The 20190-nt window shown below is 43.7% G+C and overlaps 1 protein-coding gene across 1 annotated transcript in view; it reads left to right on the top strand.

The window, feature by feature from the left end:
- cngb1a (cyclic nucleotide gated channel subunit beta 1a) overlaps window positions 1-20190 on the top strand; it is a 70757-nt gene that overhangs the window by 8657 nt on the left and 41910 nt on the right. Inside the window, exons 5-8 of the mRNA XM_024146261.2 lie at window positions 11544-11640; window positions 12751-12848; window positions 13774-13938; window positions 16253-16380. Coding sequence (XP_024002029.2) covers window positions 11544-11640; window positions 12751-12848; window positions 13774-13938; window positions 16253-16380 — 488 coding nt within the window. The remainder of the gene's footprint in view (window positions 1-11543; window positions 11641-12750; window positions 12849-13773; window positions 13939-16252; window positions 16381-20190) is intronic.

The following is a 20190-nucleotide window of genomic DNA, read 5'->3' as shown; positions in this document are numbered from 1 at the left end:
TGAAGATCTTTTATATTAATAACAGTCAATCATTAATTATTCTTTACCTTCTATCAGTCTCATCTGAAAGTCGTAAAATTATTGGTTATTATCTGCACAAACCRTAGCATAAATTATMAATCAGCAATATACAAATTGGKTTAATTATTTATTTACTAACTAAATAATCACAGAAATACATAAAAACAGATATTGGTTACTAACAATGATGGATATTGGTTACTAACAACTAACAAAGTCCCTAGTGGGCTAAGCRGATATGACAGCTTGGTAGACAAAGGGAAGGGGTGGGACTGAGAAAGAGCGGGAAAGACAAATAGATTCACTACATACAGTCTACAATTGTATTCATTGAAATGCTAATCCTTTGCACATGAACGGCCGCACATTCGAGAATAATCGCAATGTATATATATTTATGCCCGTATGTTGTTGTCTTCCCTGTTGGAATCCTTGATCGTCCTGTAGGGTTCATCAGAGTCTCTGGTTAACTTTCATTGAAGTCACAAAGTCTTRCATGGTTGTAGGTGGTTAGAATGGAACCTTCGTAGTACGATTCAGAAATGTTCTCATAGAATAGGTGCTACGGCGGTTATCTGTATTCTCGTCCTAGGTTTACGTAATTTCTAGCTGCAGACTAGTAATTATACGTCTAAGATTTGCTCTTATTCTGTGGGGATCGATAGTCTRAGAGTTGAACCGTTTCCAGCCGTGTAACCAATACTCCATGTGGTATAGTCTTGTTCTTTGGTAGAGTTGTAGTTGAAACCACTTCACACACCAGCGTCACCCGGCATGTTTTGGTCTCAGAAATTCAACTATTTGCAACCTTAGCTTACACCGAGGTTTGCGTGGTCTGGTGTGAATTTCATCAGGAGTGGGTTTTATGCATTTCAGTAGAAAAGGGAGGTCKATGACGCCGACGTAATGTCTATGCTCACGTGGGCGTGGCAACTGACTAGTTAATCTTTTTATGAAAATCCATACTCTCATTTAAAAGGTTGACATCACATTACATCTTTCCACAAATAGTTTCATGTTTAATCACATATGTTTAACAATATTTAGATGTAAACCTGACAGCTGGGAAATGTACACTTTAAGAGATATAGTTATGTGTGTTTCCTGTCCATCATGAGATCACCAAATGAAACACACTCATCATAACTGCACCTTAAGTGTCCACGGACCCTTCCCACATTCTCAAAAGTAGAAATATTGTTTAATTCTCCCATTTTTGGGATATAGGAGTTTGGCCAAGTGAAGTGCMTTGTTCTCTCTGTGCTCTCTCCCTCTCTTTCTACATGACCAGGGGGAGAGAGTCTCTGCCAGGAATTTATAACCTGAGATAACAAAACCTACGTTTAGGAGAGAGAGTGAGGGAGGGTGGAACCACGATCTACACCCAGAAAAGTCCACGTCATGACAGTCCCCCTCTGGTGGTTTAAATCTTGTGATTATCCTGCAAGTTGCAAACCAACATAAAATAATGACCACGTGATGTCCTGGTTGTTGATCTCTGTTGCGGCCCACCTCTGGTGGTTGACCTTGGTAGGCTCTCTGAAAGCGGAGCAGMCCACAACAAGGATGAGCAGTGGATGTCCGGTTGGTAATCGTCGTTGCAGTCTCCCTCTMGTGGTTGACCCGGGTAGGATTTCTYCAAATGGAACAGGGCGCCACAAGGATGGGTGAAGGATGTCCGGATTGGGATCGCCGTTCTGGACCTGTCGTCTGGTCGTCCAGACTGGAAGATATGGGCAGTAACTTAGGCAGATGTTAACAACGCACACACACTCACAAAATATATAATTTAATTTCTTCCCAAATGAGCGGTGTTGTGGCACTAAATMATGGTTGTATGGGGACTTTGTTTATGGCTCTATCACTTCTTAAGTGTCAAAGGAAATTAAATGAAAAGGAATGAAAGCATAAACAAAAGATATACAGCATCTAATTTGACTACATTCTACATACGTACATTCAAAATCTTGTCAAAATGACTATCATGGCATTGTCTAATGTCATCGCTAGGGCGTTCCTAATTTGCGGTGTGTTGCTTAGGGCACTATCCTAAGTTGATAACTACATGATTAGTCTACAGCTGCAAGGCACCAGTTTCGGGAAGTCTACAGGGATGACCTATGGACCTCTGTGGAGAAACTGGTGAGTACTGTAGCTGTAGAGGCAAAGGCCTCAGAGTAAATGTTCAACTTTACTAAGGCTGGTATTTTGTTCGGACCCTTAAGTGATCCGAGCATGAATCCTCATTAAATGTTCCTTTGTACGTGTGTGTTCGTGCTTACATAAGCGCACATGCCAAGGGAAAGAACCAAGTATCCTGTTAGGTTGCAACCTGTTCAGAATGAGTCTGACGTCATCAGATAATTTCCAGGTCGATGCCTGGAGATCAGTAAGAATTGGTGGCGACCTCAAGACGTGCTAAGGGGACCTGTAGTAGTTTACACCATGGTAGCGGTGATAAGTATGAGGGAGTCTATTTCATAGCTATGTCATCCACGGAGGAGCTAACCTCACAACGGAAGTACTCTCTAAGCACTGAACCAGTCGTACGCGGTGTGATCATGGTTCATGACTTCTAATAACTTTCCTCCTGAATGGAGGGTTCTATTTATTAGTGGCATGTGTGTTGACCATCAGAAGAGTGTTCTGGAGAATCCCTTACACATGTTGCAATCTGAGTGACTACTAACTCCTCTGTCGCTATTATCATAGCAATTTGACTTGGGAGGTCTCTAATCCTCTTACTGATTGTTGCTGGACTGACTGTGCTGGCATTGGTACTAGTACTCACGGGGACCAGTTGTACTACCAATTTATTCTGAAATATTATACTACCGGAAAACATGATTAGCGCACTTTACTAGTTGTATTGTAGATGAAACTACACATGGCAAGGCATGACTATTTTTGCGGAGGTGGAAGTCCACTGGACTTCTTTTACGACCCGTGTGGTACACCTCAGTAATGTTTTAGATGTGTTCTAAGATTATCCCCGTCTAGGGGCGTGTCTGCTCCTCACAGGTTCTCATAGGGGAGTTTACAACTAGATTWGTTTTATGCTCTGGCGGCCTCGTACGGTGTTYCACGTAGTCTCAACACCCCCACCYGCCTCGATGAGGCTCATCATGGGTCAGGGCTACCATTCCCCCCCTTTATGGCTCGGGACCCCCACCACCAGCGGTTGGTGTTGGTATCTGAGGCACAAATGAAAAGGTTGGACCCCATGTACGAGTTGTCAGCAGCCGCGTTGTTATGAGAATGGCTGTAACCTTTCAACCAAATCTCCTGGTGTTTGTGCATCAAAACGCTCAGTGGCTGTCGAGGCCTGTAAGTCACAACAGCGTCCGCGTGTGGCAACCTCTTCAGTACCTGCGAACTGAGATGAGGATATCTGTCTATGATATCGCAAAGTGTTTCACCAGTGGGAGTCCTCGGGTCAGTTGCTGGACTGACGCCATTAGTGCCATTGTAAGGGGTGACAGTCCCCCACAAATCGGAAGATCTATCATCGGAAGCAGAGTACACTCTGCACGTCAATGTTTTTCTTGCTGAGATGGCCGCAGTGCTAGCAGAAGTGTCCAAAGGGCAAGAGAAGTTAATCTCAACTACAGTATTGCATTGACTTCAAGGAGGATGGAAGTTGCTCATTCACAGAGACTGCTGGCTCGAAATCATGAAAAGAATGGTCAATCAGGTTTGCTGATGGAATGTGTCGAGATATCGTAATATCTCCTTGGATCGGATTCTGCACCAAGAGGTTTCGAAACGACTTTTTCCCAAGGGGTGCTTTTGACAGATACCCCTCGTAGCTGCGTTGCAGCTAGCGTTGGACACTTGAGGGAAGACGGTGTGTACAGGGGCTGACCGTTTTCATAGCCTACTGGTTCATTTCAAAGTTTCTCATTACTCGTTCATAATGATGAGTTTATGATTTGTATTTTTCCTTTTTTCTTTTTTCTTTGAAGGGAGTTGTACTATKATTTTTATTTTTGTGTATGTTGTGGGTGGTGGGGTTACGTTGGCATTATCCAAAGATTCTTGCGCTCTGCTTTTTGAGAGGATTTTTTATTTTTTATTATTGAGATGTTTTGCTCATGCTGCTCCTATCTCAAGCTCTCTTTTCCTCTTTCTTTTTCATTTGACTTCTCCTCTCATAAGGATTCATGTCTAGTTCAACAAGTCAGGATGGTACTTTAGGGCTTCCAATCAGACTGGTGACATGGAACATTCACYGTTGTGGGAGCAAATGAAGCGCTCCAGAGTATTTTCCCATCTGAATAGCCTGATATCGCCTTTCTTCAAGAAACACACCTACGTGTTAACGACCCTACTAGGTTGCGTGAAGCATGGGTTGGACAGGTTTATCATTCTAATTTTAACGGCAAAGCCAGGGGAACGGCAATAGTGATTCACAAACGAGTACAGTTTTCACCCTCACGGAACATTTCAGATCCTGGAGGACGTTATACAATAGTTAGTGGCACGCTCTTCCAAACCCCTGTAGTACTGGCGAATGTTTACGCCCCTAACAGGAATGACACTAGATTTATGACATCTCTTTGAGCCTCTCTCCCTAATCTTGACACCCACCGCTTCATCTTCAGCTGGGACCTGTGTTATTGAACCAAGACTTGCCCAGTCTAATCCCAGAACACTAACTCCTTCTGGGATGACAAGAGCTTTTTCTAAATTCATGACCCAAATGGGTTGTGTTGATCCATGGCGCTTCTTCCACCCAGTCACAAAAGACGACTTCTCCTACTTCTCCTTCTTCCTTCTCATGTTCATCAAGCCTACTCGCGCATAGATTACTTTTTTAGATAGAGCCCAGATAGAGGCTGAAACTTCAAACTCAATTGAATCTGCTTTCCACTGATAAAGCAGAGTTTCTGTTGCAACGAACAAAGGGGACGTACTACAAATACGCTACGAATATGGTGACAAGGCCAGCCGCCTTTTGGCACACCAACTTAAACGCCAGTCAGCATCTCATCTTATCTCTCAGGTATATGACTCCTCCCGTAATCTTACAAGTTATCCCTCTAATATTAATTCAACTTTCGTGTCATTGTATTCTAACCTCTACCAATCCAAACCCCCATCAGATAATACGGCTATGGACAACTTTTTAGATAACTGTAACGTCTGCTTCCAACTCACACTCTCAGACACATAGATCCCCTGAACGCAGCTCACTCTCCAGATCCCAATCACCTGAATTCTGATCACCTGTTCACACACCTGTATGTCATTATCACACACTATTTAGTTCAGTTCTTTGCACCCCATTATTGTGAGGTATTGTTTGTTTTGGGACACACCTCTATTCGGAGCTCAGTTTTTCCCCATCATTTAATCCTCCCATGTATGATAGTTTTTGCCTGCCTCACTAATGATGCCTTTTGCCTATATATATCAACCTATTTCCTGATCTCCCGGACAACGTTACTAGCCTTTTCCCTGCCTGTACTGTTGCCTTTTTGGATCCCCTGTGTATGACCTTCTGCCTGACCCTGGACCCAGCTACCTGCCTCCTCCTGTGGTTCTTTACAAATAAACACCTGCTGAGGCCTGCACTTGAAACAAGCTCTCTGTCTCCCATCGTGTTCATTACAATAACTTGGATATCCCATCCATTGATATGGACATGAGTAAAGTTCTGGATAACCCTCTGCATCTTGATGATGGGGCGGCAGCGTAGCCTAGTGGTTAGAGCGTTGGACTAGAAAGGTTGCAAGATCGAATCCCCGAGCTGACAAGGTACAAATCTGTCATTCTGCCTCTGAACAAGGCAGTTAACCCACTGTTCCTAGGCCGTCATTGAAAATAAGAATTTGTTCTTTAACTGACTTGCCTAGTTAAATAAAGGTAAAAGATAAAAGGTCTAAAGTTAATGCAAAGTGGCAAGGCCAGCCGCCACTTGTCGATTTCTACAAAAAATTCTCAGATCAACTCACCCCATTACTATTACATATGTTCACCGACTCGTTATCACAGGGCACTTTCCCCCCGACGCTAACCCAAGCCTCTATCTAAGATAAAGATCCGGCGGAATGTGGTGGATATTGGCCATTTTACTTTTGAACGCTGATGTTAAATTATTAGCTAAGGCTCTAGCATGTCGGTTGCAACCCTGCCTTCAGGATGTCATATCTGAGATCATACGGGTTTCATCAAAGGGAAACAACTGTTTTCCAATGTARGACGGCTTTTGAACATTATACTCTCTCCTATCTCTCCAGACCCCGAAATTGTTGTTTCTCTTGATGCGGAGAAGGCTTTTGACCGGGTGGAGTGGGATTATTTATTTAAGATTTTGGGAAGATTTGGTTTTGGGTCKAATTTCATCTCATGGATACGTCTGCTCCTACGGCTAGCATACACACCAACTCTCAACATTCAAAATACTTCTCCCTCACCAGAGGGACCCGTCAAGGGTGCCCTTTGTCCCCACTCCTTTTTGCTCTTGCGATAGAACCGCTTTCCTTGGCCTTAAAATTATCACCATCATTCACTGAAATCCATCGAGCTGGTGAAGAGCACCTCAGGTTTTCGCCTGCCATATCACTCACATACATTATTTTTAACAGTTTTGGAAACTTTAGAGGGTTTTCTATCCAAATCTACAAATTATATGCATATCCTAGCTTCTGGGCCTGAGTAGCAGGCAGTTTACTTTTGGCATGCTTTTCTTCCAAAATTCCGAATGCTGCCCCCTACCCTAGTGAAGAGATGGAGAGGGGGAGAGAGAAACAGAGACACTTAACATTGTCACATTCAGAAACTACTCTCACCTACAGTAACCATATACTTTGCACACGAACCACCGCCCGCTTTGAGAAAGAAATCATGAATGTATTTACGTGAAATGCCTGTGTTTGCCGGGGGTCTTTTGGTGAAAGGGGTAGCCTTGGAAAGGGGTTTGGGCCCTTTTGCTTGTAAGACTCTGATTGTGTGAAATGGTTCCAACAATTCTCCTCCTGTAGTCCTAATTCTTAGTTTTCCGGTATCTAGTGACTTGTGTAGTCCTGAACAGAAATACAGAGTTGATTTTCCTTCCATTCGATCTTGAAGAAGCTTCTTTGAAGATAGGCTTAGCCAGCCGTATCGATGGTTCCCCAATGGGATGATGAGGTTAGCGCAATACGATGGTTTGAGCAGAGTAACAGGATGGCCCTACTTTATTTCACTTTCGAAAATACTTTACTTAGAACAGCTAATCATCCGTATCAGTGATTGTCCAGGAGGTGAGTTTATCGTCTCCACCTCGTGTTGAGATTCAAAGTTCAAACCATTTTAAACGTGCAGCTGCAGCTTCACGCTTTTCTGGTCTAATGTATTTTTTCTTCATACCTTTTGCCCGAAAGGGGTGGTTCCAACAGGCTGACAAGCTTCCAACAGGCTGACAAGCTCCACTCACTGTGCAAAGTTATGTAAAACAATTATATATAGTTGGTATACTTTCCAAGTTACAGTATTTCCTTCACAACATTTTTAATGACATCGCAAAATAACAAACAAAATTACATTAGTGTTATATAGATCGCCTCTGACCATTCCACACATTCTACATTCAAAATATTGATCCAGTATTAGCTTTTGAACGTGTTAGAGTTTCAGTGGGAAAAAGGTCTGTTGAGACAAAGCACATTCCTTTGGTGTATCTGGAGAGCACAAGCCTGGATTTTCTCTCTTGATTTACAACAGGACTTGAGTTGTTAATCCCCACTAGTTATTTCCTTCCCCCTTTACGGTTGAAAGGGGATCTGATTGAAGTTATTCGTTGCAAACCTGATCTGACCTATTTAGAATCTCGAGGACAGTCATGACACTGCCTATGCATGCTTGTCACAGCCCACGTTTTGACAACTGAATGGGAACTGCCTGGCCGCACATTTGATCGATTCCAAACGCAGTTGGTATTTTATTAGGATCCCCATCCACGGTCCCAGCAACAATGGCTAACTGTGTCGCGGGCTGCATTTGATTGACAACTAAGAAATATGTATGCTAACTATGGATAACAGTCATTCAAGTTCAGCATAGTTAACTAGCTAGCAAAGTGATTCACATTACTTGCTAGCTAACCAAATGACACCTGAATCTCTAGCTGTAGCCAACAAAAAAACGATATGAGGAGAAAAAGTCAGCAACTTACCCACTCGTCCAATGACATGACATCTTTCAAGCAGCTAGCAAGCTAACGTTCGGCTCCATGTTTTTAGCTTGCTAAATAAATAGCTACATAAATAGATACGCTAACCTATTAGCCACGTTCTGACTGACATTTGATCATTGCCCTTGCTAGTTTGATTGTATTGACATTCCCAACCTTATGCATTGAACTGCAAATAGAACCTATTTTTAAAACCTCTTATGAAGTTGGATTTGTAGCATACATTACATTACATTTACATTTAAGTCATTTAGCAGACGCTCCAGAGCAACTTACAAATTGGTGCATTCACCTTATGATATCCAGTGGAACAACCACTTTACAATAGTGCATCTAACTCTTTTAAGGGGGGGGGTTTGAAGGATTACTTTATCCTATCCTAGGTATTCCTTAAAGAGGTGGGGTTTCAGGTGTCTCCGGAAGGTGGTGATTGACTCCGCTGACCTGGCGTTGTGAGGGAGTTTGTTCCACCATTGGGGTGCCAGAGCAGCGAACAGTTTTGACTGGGCTGAGCGGGAACTGTACTTCCTCAGAGGTAGGGAGGCGAGCAGGCCAGAGGTGGATGAACGCAGTGCCCTTGTTTGGGTGTAGGGCCTGATCAGAGCCTGAAGGTACGGGGTGCCGTTCCCCTCACAGCTCCGTAGGCAAGCACCATGGTCTTGTAGCGGATGCGAGCTTCAACTGGAAGCCAGTGGAGAGAGGCGGAGGAGCGGGGTGACGTGAGAGAACTTGGGAAGGTTGAACACCAAGACGGGCTGCGGCGGTTCTGGATGAGTTGTAGGGTTTAATGCACAGGCAGGGAGCCCAGCCAACAGCAAGTTGCAGTAATCCAGACGGGAGATGACAAGTGCCTGGATTAGGACCTGCGCCGCTTCCTGTGTGAGGCGGGTCTTACTCTGCGAATGTGTAGAGCAAATGACCTAACAGGAACGGGTCACGCCCTTGATGTTAGTTGAGAACGGCAGGGTGTTGTCCAGGATCACGCCAAGGTTCTTAGCACTCTGGGAGGAGGACACAATGGAGTTGTCAACCGTGATGGCGAGATCATGGAACGGGCAGTCCTTCCCCGGGAGGAAGAAGCTCCGTCTTGCCGAGTTCAGCTTGAGGTGGTGATCCGTCATCCACACTGATATGTCTGCCAGAGATGCAGAGATGCGATTCGCCACCTGGTTATCAGAAGGGGAAAGGAGAAGATTAATTGTGTGTCGTCTGCATAGCAATGATAGGAGAGACCATGTGGGATATGACAGAGCCAAGTGACTTGGTGATAGCGAGAATAGGAGAGGGCCTAGAACAGACCCCTGGGGGACACCAGTGGTGAGAGCACGTGGTGCGGAAGACAGATTCTCGCCACGCCACCTGGTAGGAGCGACGCTGTCAGGTAGGACGCAATCCAAGCGTGGGCCGCGCCGGAGATGCCCAACTCGGAGAGGGTGGAGAGGAGGATCTGATGTTCACAGTTCAAAGGCAGCCGATAGGTCTAGAAGGATGAGAGCAGAGGAGAGAGAGTTAGCTTTAGCAGTGCGGAGCGCCTCCGTGACACAGAGAAGAGCAGTCTCAGTTGAATGACTAGTCTTGAAACCTGACTGATTTGGATCAAGAAGGTCATTCTGAGAGAGATAGCAGGAGAGCTGGCCAAGGACGGCACGTTCAAGAGTTTTGGAGAGAAAAGAAAGAAGGGATACTGGTCTGTAGTTGTTGACATCGGAGGGATCGAGTGTAGGTTTTTTCAGAAGGGGTGCAACTCTCGCTCTCTTGAAGACGGAAGGGACGTAGCCAGCGGTCAAGGATGAGTTGATGAGCGAGGTGAGGTAAGGGAGAAGGTCTCCGGAAATGGTCTGGAAAGAGAGGAGGGGATAGGGTCAACGGGCAGGTTTGGGCGGCGCCGTCACAAGACGCGAGATTTCATCTGGAGAGAGAGGGAGAAAGAGGTCAAAGCACATGGTAGGGCAGTGTGAGCAGAACCAGCGTGTCGTTGACTTAGCAAACGAGGATCGGATGTCGTCGACCCTGCTTTTCAAAATGGTTGACGAAGTCATCCGCGGAGGGGAGGAGGAGGATTCAGGAGGGAGGAGAAGGTGGCAAAGAGCTTCCTAGGGTTAGAGGCAGATGCTTGGAATTTAGAGTGGTAGAAAGTGGCTTTAGCAGCAGAGACAGAAGAGGAGAATGTAGAGAGGAGGGAGTGAAAGGATTCCAGGTCCGCAGGGAGGCGAGTTTTCCTCCATTTCCGCTCGGCTGCCCGGAGCCCTGTTCTGTGAGCTCGCAATGAGTCGTCGAGCCACGGAGCAGGAGGGGAGGACCGAGCCGGCCTGGAGGATAGGGGACATAGAGAGTCAAAGGAGGACATAGAGAGTCAAAGGGAACACTGGGAATTTGATATTTTGGACTGATATTATGATTGTCTGTTTCATATCTGCAAAGTAGTTAAAGTAGTTAGTAGTTATCAGTTCAACTTTAAGAGCATTGAAGATAAATCACAATCAGTAAAAAAAGTATTTTCTCTTTTTTGTAGGGGAAAAAAAGATAAAGGAAGATAAAGTGTTTCCAATGACATCATCAACCAATTAGTAGACAATTAGTTTGCAATGCCTACTCATAATTGGTTAAAATCACATGATGCACACTGATGATGTCATTGGAAACACTTACCTTCCTCTATCTTTTTTTTACTACCAAACATAGAAAAGRGCCATTTTCACATACAGTATGTTGATGTTGGGGTGGTGCTGGAGATGTTGAAGTTGAAAAAAATATATATTTCCCTTTAAAGGCATTTAGTATGTTATGAATTTCGAGAAATGCATTTTCAGGAGGGAGGGCACAAACACCACAATGCCAACTCAGAATAGCCTCACCTCGTCAGGGCATGGACTCTACAAGGTGTCAAAAGCGCTACACAGGGATGCTGGCCCATGTTGACTCCAATGCTTCCCACAGTTGTGTCAAGTTGGCTGGATGTCCTTTGGGTGGTGGACCATTCTTGATACACACGGGAAACTGTTGAACGTGAAAATCCCAGCAGCGTTGCAGTTCTTGACACAAAAACCGGTGGCACCTACTACCACACCGATTCAAATGCACATTAATATTTTGACTCGCTATATTCATACACTGAATGGCACACATAAACAATCCATGTCTCAATTGTCTCAAGGCTTGTCTCAAGCCTTCTTTATCCTGTCTCCCCTTAATCTACACTGATTGAAGCGGATTTAACAAGTAACATCAATAAGGGACCATAGCTTTCACCTCGATTCTCCTGGTAAGTCTATGTAATTTAATGTTTTGTATACTCAGTGTATATTGCCTCTAACTATTTTACCCCCCTCTCTCCATCTCTGTGTAGTGGTGAGGCTGGAGTGTTGACTTGGATCACCCATGGCTTCGCTAATTCTCTTCCCCAGCCTGCTGGGACACCCCGGCTAGGCAGAGCCAACACTGAGGTAAGCGCTATGATATATCATCATAGCACTAGATACTAATGTTGGTGGATTTCTAATTGGTAAGAAATGGAGATCCACTACAGATTTATGTCAATGTTACTGCAAGATTGCGTTGAGTTCAATCTCGGTGTGCCGTGTTTGACTCTGTTCTCTGTTTATCCTTATCCTTCAACGCTCCACCAAACAGGAGGAGAACAGGTACAGCAATAAGGTTGTGTGCGTGTGTGCGTGTCTGTGCATTTTCCAGAGGCAATTTACTACTGAGTGTTGTTTATTCTGTTTATTCTCCTGTGTGGACATCGCTACTCAAGAGTTAGTAAATGGTCTCACGCTGATTAATACTATGTACTATGCTACAAACTTAATTTGTATATTGGGAGGTGTCGGAAAACAAATCGTGAGCCCGAGGGTGGTAAAGGAACGCGTGAAAAAGAAAATCACCTTTGTAATCAAGCATTGCATGCATTTTCATCGATTTTGCATACTGTCATAGAGCAGTAGTGTAGGGGCACTTTCAGAAGTTGCACACATGGGGGGAGGGGAGTTTGTAGCATAGGGTCTGGGGAAAATGTTGCCTTTCATAAATCATTTTAGATGATTGAAGACTTAGCAGAATTTTTTTTTATACCTCACAAATGATCCAAATGACTACTTTGACAGTGACATTCTGAGATTTAAAAAAATGACCTCGTCTTGAATCCATCAATAGCTTAGGTGTGTGGAGATACACAGTACTAGTCAAAAGTTTGGACACACCTACTCGTTCAAGGGTTTTTCTTTATTTTTTACTATTTTCTACATTGTAGAATCATAGTGAAGACATCAAAACTATGAAATAACCAAAAAAGTGTTCAACAAATCAAAATATGTTTTATATTTGAGATTCTTCAAAGTAGCCACCTGTGAGGATCGTCGCTGGAGACAGGAAGCAGGTACAGGGAGAACATTTAATAAATAATGGACATGAAACAGGACAGGAACAGCGTCTGGACAGGGGACAAAATAACGACATCAATGCAGACACTGGGAATAACGTGAGGAACCGTGATGATGGAGTGATGATGGAGTTCAGGTGCGCGTAATGTAMGGGACAGGTGTGCGTAATGATAGGCKMTCTGGCGCTCCCACGACGATCCGGCTGAGGCGTGGGAGCCTGGCGAACCGGCTGAGGTGTGGGAGCCTAAAGGCCGGCTGAAGCATGACGTGGGGTGGGCACCTGCCGAGACCACCGGGGCAAGAAAAACCTCTCGAGCCAGCTATGGCGATGGAAGCCGACGAGCTAGCTAGGCACCCCCGGAACCGGACCAACGTCACCAACAACAACAAGGCCTCCTGATGCTTCCAATTTTGGTGTCAGCATTCTGAGGATCGAAGCTTTGACAGTGTGCATAATGATAGGCCGTCTGGCGCCCTCGAGTGCAGAGAGGGAGAGGGAGCAGGCGTGACACCACCCTTTGCCTTGATGACAGCTTTGCACATTTCAATTAACAAGGTGTCCTTGTTAAAAGTTAATTTGTGGAATTTTTTCCTTCTTAATGCTTTTGAGCCAATCTGTTGGGTTGTGACAAGGTAGGGGTGGTATACAGAAGATAGCAGTTTTTGGTAAAAGACCAAGTCCATATTATGGCAAGAACAGCTCAAAAGCAAAAAGCGTCATCATTACTTTAAGACATGAACAGTCAATCCGGAAGATTTCTGGAAACTTTGAAAGTTTCTTGAAGTGCAGTCGCAAAACCCATCTAGTGCTATGATGAAACTGGCTCTCATGAGGACCGCCACAGGAAAGGAAGACCCGGAGTTACCTCTGCTGCAGAGGATAAGTTCATTAGAGTTGCTTGGGCCAAGAAACACGAGCAATGGACGTGAGACCGTTGGAAATCTGTCATTTTGGTTCTAACCGTCATGTCTTGTGAGACGCAGAGTAGGTGAACGGATGATCTCCGCACGTATGGTTCCTACGTGAAGCATGGAGGACGAGGTTTGATGGTGTGGGGTTGCTTTGCTGGTGACACTGTCACTGATTTATTTAGAATTCAAGGCAAACTCAACCAGCTTGAATACCACAGCATTCTGCAGCGATACGCCATCCCATCTGTTTTGCGCTTAGTGGGACTTTCATTTGTTTTTCAACAGAACAAGGACCCAACATGCCTCCAGGCTGTGTAAGGGCTATTTGACCAAGAAGGAGAGTGATGGAGTGRTGCATCAGATGACCTGGCCTCCACAATCCTCCCACCTCAACCCAATTGAGATGGACRGCAGAGTGAAGGAAAAGCAGTCAAAAAGTGCTCAGCATATGTGGGAACTCCTTCAAGACTGTTGGAAAAGCAAGGTGAAGCTGGTTGAGAGAATGCCAAGAGTGTGCAAAGCTGTCATCAAGGCAAAGGGTGGCTACTTTGTTAAATATTTGTTTAACACTTTTTTGGTTACTACATGATTCCATATGTGTTATTTTATAGTTTTAATGTCTTCACTATTATTCTGCAATGTAGAAAATATTAAAAATAAATTAAAAAATGTGTAGATGTCCAAGCTTTTGACTGGTACTGTACATATTGTACAATATTAGGGGAAATTATAGTCCTATAAAAGCTTTCCAGTTTCACTGACTCACCCAATGATGCGCAGCTCACTCACTGGCGATGGCTGATGCCCATGTCAAAAGCCTCTATCTTGTTTTACTCTGTGCAATACTGTTCGCTCAATAGGCCTATTTGGAAGTTGATAACATATTTGGTAGCCTACAGGGAGATTAGTCTTTTTTTCAGCAAGAGTCATTTGCTTTCCAATCTGTGTTTTCCCTCGATTGTATTTGAAATATAGCGAAATAGCTGTTTTGCCTCTTCATGCTGTTTTTTCACTGACAGATTTGCAGCGCGTTCCCAACTGTAGACATACCTCGTGATTGGGCTACACCAAAAAGTTCTACAGTGARACCATCGAGAGCATCTTCACTGGTTGCATCACCGCTTGGTATGGCAATTGCATCGCCCTTGACCACAAAGCGCTACAAAGGGTGGTGCGGACAACCCAGTACATCACTGAGGCCAAGCTCCCTGCCATCCAGGACCTCTATATCAGGCGGTGTCAGAGGAAAACCCGAAAAATTGCCAAAGATTCCAGCCACCAAATTCATAGACTGTTCACTCTGCTACCGTCCAGCAAATGGTACCGGAGCATCGGCTCTCGGACCAACAGGCTCTAAGACAGCTTCTACCCCCAAGTCATAAGACTGCTTAATAGCCAGACTGCTAAATAGTCAACTAATGGTACCCAAACTATCTTGCACTGACCCTACGCACAATCACTAGACTTAATATACACACTCACTCACACACACTTTTCTACTCATCGTTTGCTGCTGCTATTCTGTTCTTTATTTTACTCTTATTATTATCTACCACTTTACCCTGCCTGCATGTACAGTGCATTTGGAAAGTTTTCAGACTCCTCCCTTTTTTCCACATTTTGTTACATTACAGCCTTATTCTAAAATGGATAAAATAAAATAAAAATGCATCAATTTACACACAATACCCCATAATGACTAAGCGAAAAAAAACGTTTTTACATTTTTGCACATTTATAATAAAAAAACAACAGAAATACCTTATTTACATAAGTATTCAGACCCTTTGCTATGAGTCTAGAAATTCAGCTCAGGTGCATTCTGTTTCCATTGACCATCCTTGATATGTTTCTACAACTTGATTGGAGTCCACCTGTGGTAAATTCAATTGATTGGACATGCTTTGGAAAGGTATGCACCTGTCTATACAAGGACCACAGTTGACAGTGCATGTCAGAGCAAAAACCAAGCCATGAGGTCGAAGGAATTGTCTGTAGAGCGCCGAGACAGGATTGTTTCGAGGCACAGAGCTGAGGAAGGATACCAAAATATTTCTGCAGCATTGAAGTTCCCCAAGAACACAGTGGCCTCCATCATTCTTAAATGGAAGAAGTTTGGAACCACCAATACTCGGGGGAGAAGGGCCTTGGTCAGGGAGGTGGCCAAGAACCCGATGATCGCTCTGACAGAGTTCCTGAGTTCCTCTGTGGAGATGGGAAAACCTTCCAGAAGGACAACCATCTCTGCAGCACTCCACCAATCAGGGCTTTATGATTGAGGTGCCAGACGGAAGCCACTCCTCAGTAAAAGGCACATGACAGCCCGCTTGGAGTTTGCCAAAAGGGCCCTTATTAAAGAACTCTCAGACCATAAGATTCTCTGGCCTGATGAAACCAAGATTTAACTATTTGGCCTGAATGCCAAGTGTCTCGTCTGGAAGAAACCTGGCACCATCCCTACGGTGAAGCATGGTGGTGGCAGCATCATGCTGTTGCAGATGTTTTTCAGTGGCAGGGACTGGGAGACAAGTCAGGAGAAAAGTACAGCGAGATCCTTGATGACTGTGTCGGCCGTGAACACAAACTTAYAGGAATTGATAGGCCTGTTCCGTTTATTCAACAGCTGAGGTTGGAGCTCTGGCTTGTTTTTTTCGTGCTGTTCCTACCATCATCAGGTTCCTCTTGAGGAGCTCCTGTCCCAGCTTGTGCGAAGTAAAAAAGTTATTGTATGTGATGTTGTGTTGAGTCCCTGTGTCACATCCAGAACAACCCACATCCCTTGGTTCTTCTCAGAGACTCCTCCATCTGGCATCCCCGTAGACACATGCAAGTTCCARGCTTATGATGAAGCAGCYTCACAGGCAAACCAGATCTTGATTCCATATTTAGACGGTATGTACTGCCTGAAGGGGCAGTGGCCGCTGCTCATCAACAATAYCGTTGGGCCCAGGGTTGTAAAACAGGGGAAGGCAGTCCTCCCACTTGTCCCACACTGACCTGATTGCAGCTAGCTTGTCTCTCTGGTTTGCCTGTSAGCTTGTRTCTCTGGTTTGCCTCTTTTCCCAKCTGTGTTTTGTGGGTAGTTGTTTTCTGTTTTGTGTGAGTACCTGACAGAACTGTTGCGTTTTGTTCCACCTTTTTGTTTTTGTTCCAGTGTTCAGGTTCTAATAAACATCATGAACACGTACCACGCTGCGCTTTGGTCTACTCCTTCTTCCTCAGTCAAACATTGTTACAATCTCCAAAAACACGCCTTCCCTCCAAATTGGTGCAGTCCAGAWGGATTTTCTGGATGGTGTCTGGGATGAACAGMTCAAAAGAAGACTGTCCTGCACATGAGTAACCGCSATCCGCGTCGGCCRTMGTTGCATCCTTATCACATTGGCAGCCATGCGGGMTGGCTCATWCRTTGGACAAGAAGACRATTCAATTTCACACATTTTTTACATCCATWTTTCTCCTCCTGCAGGCTTCTGATAAACTGGTTGCTGACGGGSTGGTCCTGGGGCTGGCTGAGGGTCAATCTCATCCTCTTCTTCGAACTCACTGTCAGACTCCGAATTGACAGAGACTTGATCCTCATATTCGCAAATGTCTTCATCTTCCAAAGTGGTAGACGCTCCATCCTAACTCATTTCTCTCTCTGCAAAAATTATTTCTTAGGCCCTCTGAGCAGAGATTATTTTTGCCATACTGATTGATTYTGMTAAGGAGCCTCACATGCAAAGCTATTTATTTGTTGTGTCCCTCCCCCAATTTTCACCTGGCTGGGGTAGAGTGTGGGAAAATACTGAATTTTTATAATGTATTTTAAATAATGTATCGAAATAACATTGTGCAGGTTCCCGCAAGACATTATGCAGTTTCACACCCTACAAAGGGTAAAGAGTGCGAGAAAAGTGGGAGACAGGCAGACAGGCAGGGAGACAGGTTCTTGGTGTTATGTTGAAACAGCAGGCCCAGGGAGGAGAAAGACAGAGTGAAGGCACACAGCAAACCTTTTTGTTTCATTTTTGCTTGTTTTCACCTACACATACACATTTCCACACTTTTATTACCTTCGGGTCCAGTGGAACCAAACAATAAATATGTAATATAAATGTGTACGGGGTTGCACAGTGTGCACTCAACGAAATTGTGTTATTTAACATGTTCTTCACAGAAAATGAGCCAAGGCCAATGATTCTCAGGTTGAAAAAATWATTAACTGTATCATTTATCTTTTAGTAAACATTGAAAAAGGGTCCCACAGACCCGAACACCACACAAGGGTTAAAAACGTAAGAACTATTTGACAGACAGGGCACAATGTTTCCTCAATATTATGAAATGTGTACCGCAGGAGTCGATTTTGGGACCAGTTCTCTTTGCTATTTATAAATAATATTGGTCTATGTATTAAATCCTGTAATATTCATCAGTATGCAGATGATACGGTAATGTATGCCATTGCACCGACAGTTGACCAAGCTATGTAAGAGCTGCGATCTGATTTTGATACATTACAGAAAGCCCTTGTTGATTTAAAACTTGCACTTAATGCGGGAAAAACTAAATATATGTCGTTCTCTAATTCATGTAAAAATTTCTCAGATGGGCTATATATTCACTCATTGGCTGGTTCTCTCATCGAGCGGGTTCCCGCCTATAAATATCTGGGCATTTGGATTGATAAAGAACGTTTAAAAAAACATACTGATGAGCTAGTTTAAAAGCTAAGATTTAAAGTGGGCTTGTACAGCAGAATGTACAGTCAACTTTCCTGCCAGATCTTGACTATGGTGACACCATTTACCAGAATGCAGAAGCCACTACTCTTTGTATGCCGTCTACAATAGCGCCCTTAACTTTATTACAGGTGAAAGTTTTAATACTAGTTTAATAGCTTTTTGAAAGTTTTAATCACTGCATCCTGTATCAGAAGGTAGCTCACTTCATTTAATGCACCACAGTTATGGAATACATTACAAAACAAATTACGCCTGGATAGGTCAGTTTAAAACTRGGGTGTTAAAAGTGTTCACCGACGTGTGCAATTGTTTCAATTGATTGTTATAGCTTTTTGCAATAAACTGATGTAAAACATTTATAGCTGTCTTGTAGTATTTTTTWAATATTTTTGTTGTTGCCGTATTGATGTCATTTTTGTCCTCAGGGCKCCATTGCAAATGGGACACTGGTCTCAATTCGGTTCCCCWGAATAAATAAAAGTTAACACATTTTGTACTACATGAGATTTGTAGATCTCGCTAACGTAATGGGAAAGGTATTAGCACCGTCTAAAGGCTGCCAATCCTTCCCATTCATTGGCATCTATTTTTTTTTTTTTCAGATTTAGAATGCCATGGTGAAAATATTAAGTTCAATGTAACAAATARAAGCTACAATACCTGAATTGACTGAATTAAAACCACTGACCATCTTTTGATATGTCAAACCTAAAAAGTCCAAATCTCGTACCAATTCTGCCACTGCCCAAGCTTGCGTTACTGTAAACTGCTTTCACAGACCCCCACTGGATATATTTAGCAAAGCTGTCAATGAAAGTGGTTGTTAATCAAAACCATTTTCATATTTGATCTCTCCACAGGCAGGGGTCAGGTGTCATCGGCTGGATTGCCCAGGGATTGGCCAGTGTGGTTCCGCAGCCTGATTTGAAAAACATAGAGGAGGTGGAGCCTGCAGAGACAACAGAGGTACAGATGGAATTTACATTTACATTTAAGTCATTTAGCAGACGCTCTTATCCAGAGCGACTTACAAATTGGTGCATTCACCTTATGAAATCCAGTGGAACAACCACTTTACAATAGTGCATCTAACTCTTTTAAGGGGGAGGGGTGGGGTTAGGAGGATTACTTTATCCTAGTCTGACAGGTGGTCTGACAGGTACCCTGAAGGGTCCACAGATTTTATTTGAGTAATAGCCTGTAGCAGTATTGTCTGAACTTTTCATCTAAGTCAGTTAAATTGGTTAGTTAATTGGTTGTAGTTAAGTGTTGTYGCTATAGAACAGCCCCTACCTAAAATCACACTGTACACTAAAAATGTTGAAGTAAAGAGGACTTAGGCAGCCCCTCAAGCATTTGTTAACTTCAATCAGCAAGCTCTAATAAATAAAAACATTCTCAGTTAGAGAGGACCAAAATGTATTATTCATGGTTAAAGTGTAGCATTAGCTTTCTTTGACTCATCTCTGTCCTGTACTTGGAACCAGGATAGACGTTTTTAACAGCATTTCTATACAGATTGCAGAGGTGATCAAGGTGCCGGAGGTTAAGAAAAAACCTAGCGTAAGTAGCTATATCAAGGGCCTTGCTAATATGCTAACCAAAACTACTCATGGCTTATGCTAACGTGTAGCATTAGCTTTCTCAAACTCTCAATTCTGTACTTGGAGCCAGGCTAGCCATGTTTAACAGCATTTCCATTCAGATTGCAGAGGTGAGCAAGGCGCCGGAGGTTAAGAAAAAACCTAGCGTAAGTAGCWACATCAAGGGCCTTGCTAATATGCTAACCGAAATTTCTCATGGCTTAAGCTAACGTATAGCATTAGCTTACTCAAACTCTCAGTTCTGTACTTGGAGCCAGGCTAGCCATGTTTAACAGTATTTAAATTCAGATTGCAGAGGTGAGCAATGCACCGGAGGTTAAGAAAACACCTAGCGTAAGTAGCTACATCAAGGGCCTTGCTAATATGCT

This window comes from Salvelinus sp. IW2-2015, unplaced genomic scaffold (assembly GCF_002910315.2).
Source record: "Salvelinus sp. IW2-2015 unplaced genomic scaffold, ASM291031v2 Un_scaffold16331, whole genome shotgun sequence".
Lineage (NCBI taxonomy): Eukaryota > Metazoa > Chordata > Actinopteri > Salmoniformes > Salmonidae > Salvelinus > Salvelinus sp. IW2-2015.
This window is presented reverse-complemented; position numbering and strand designations above follow the sequence as displayed.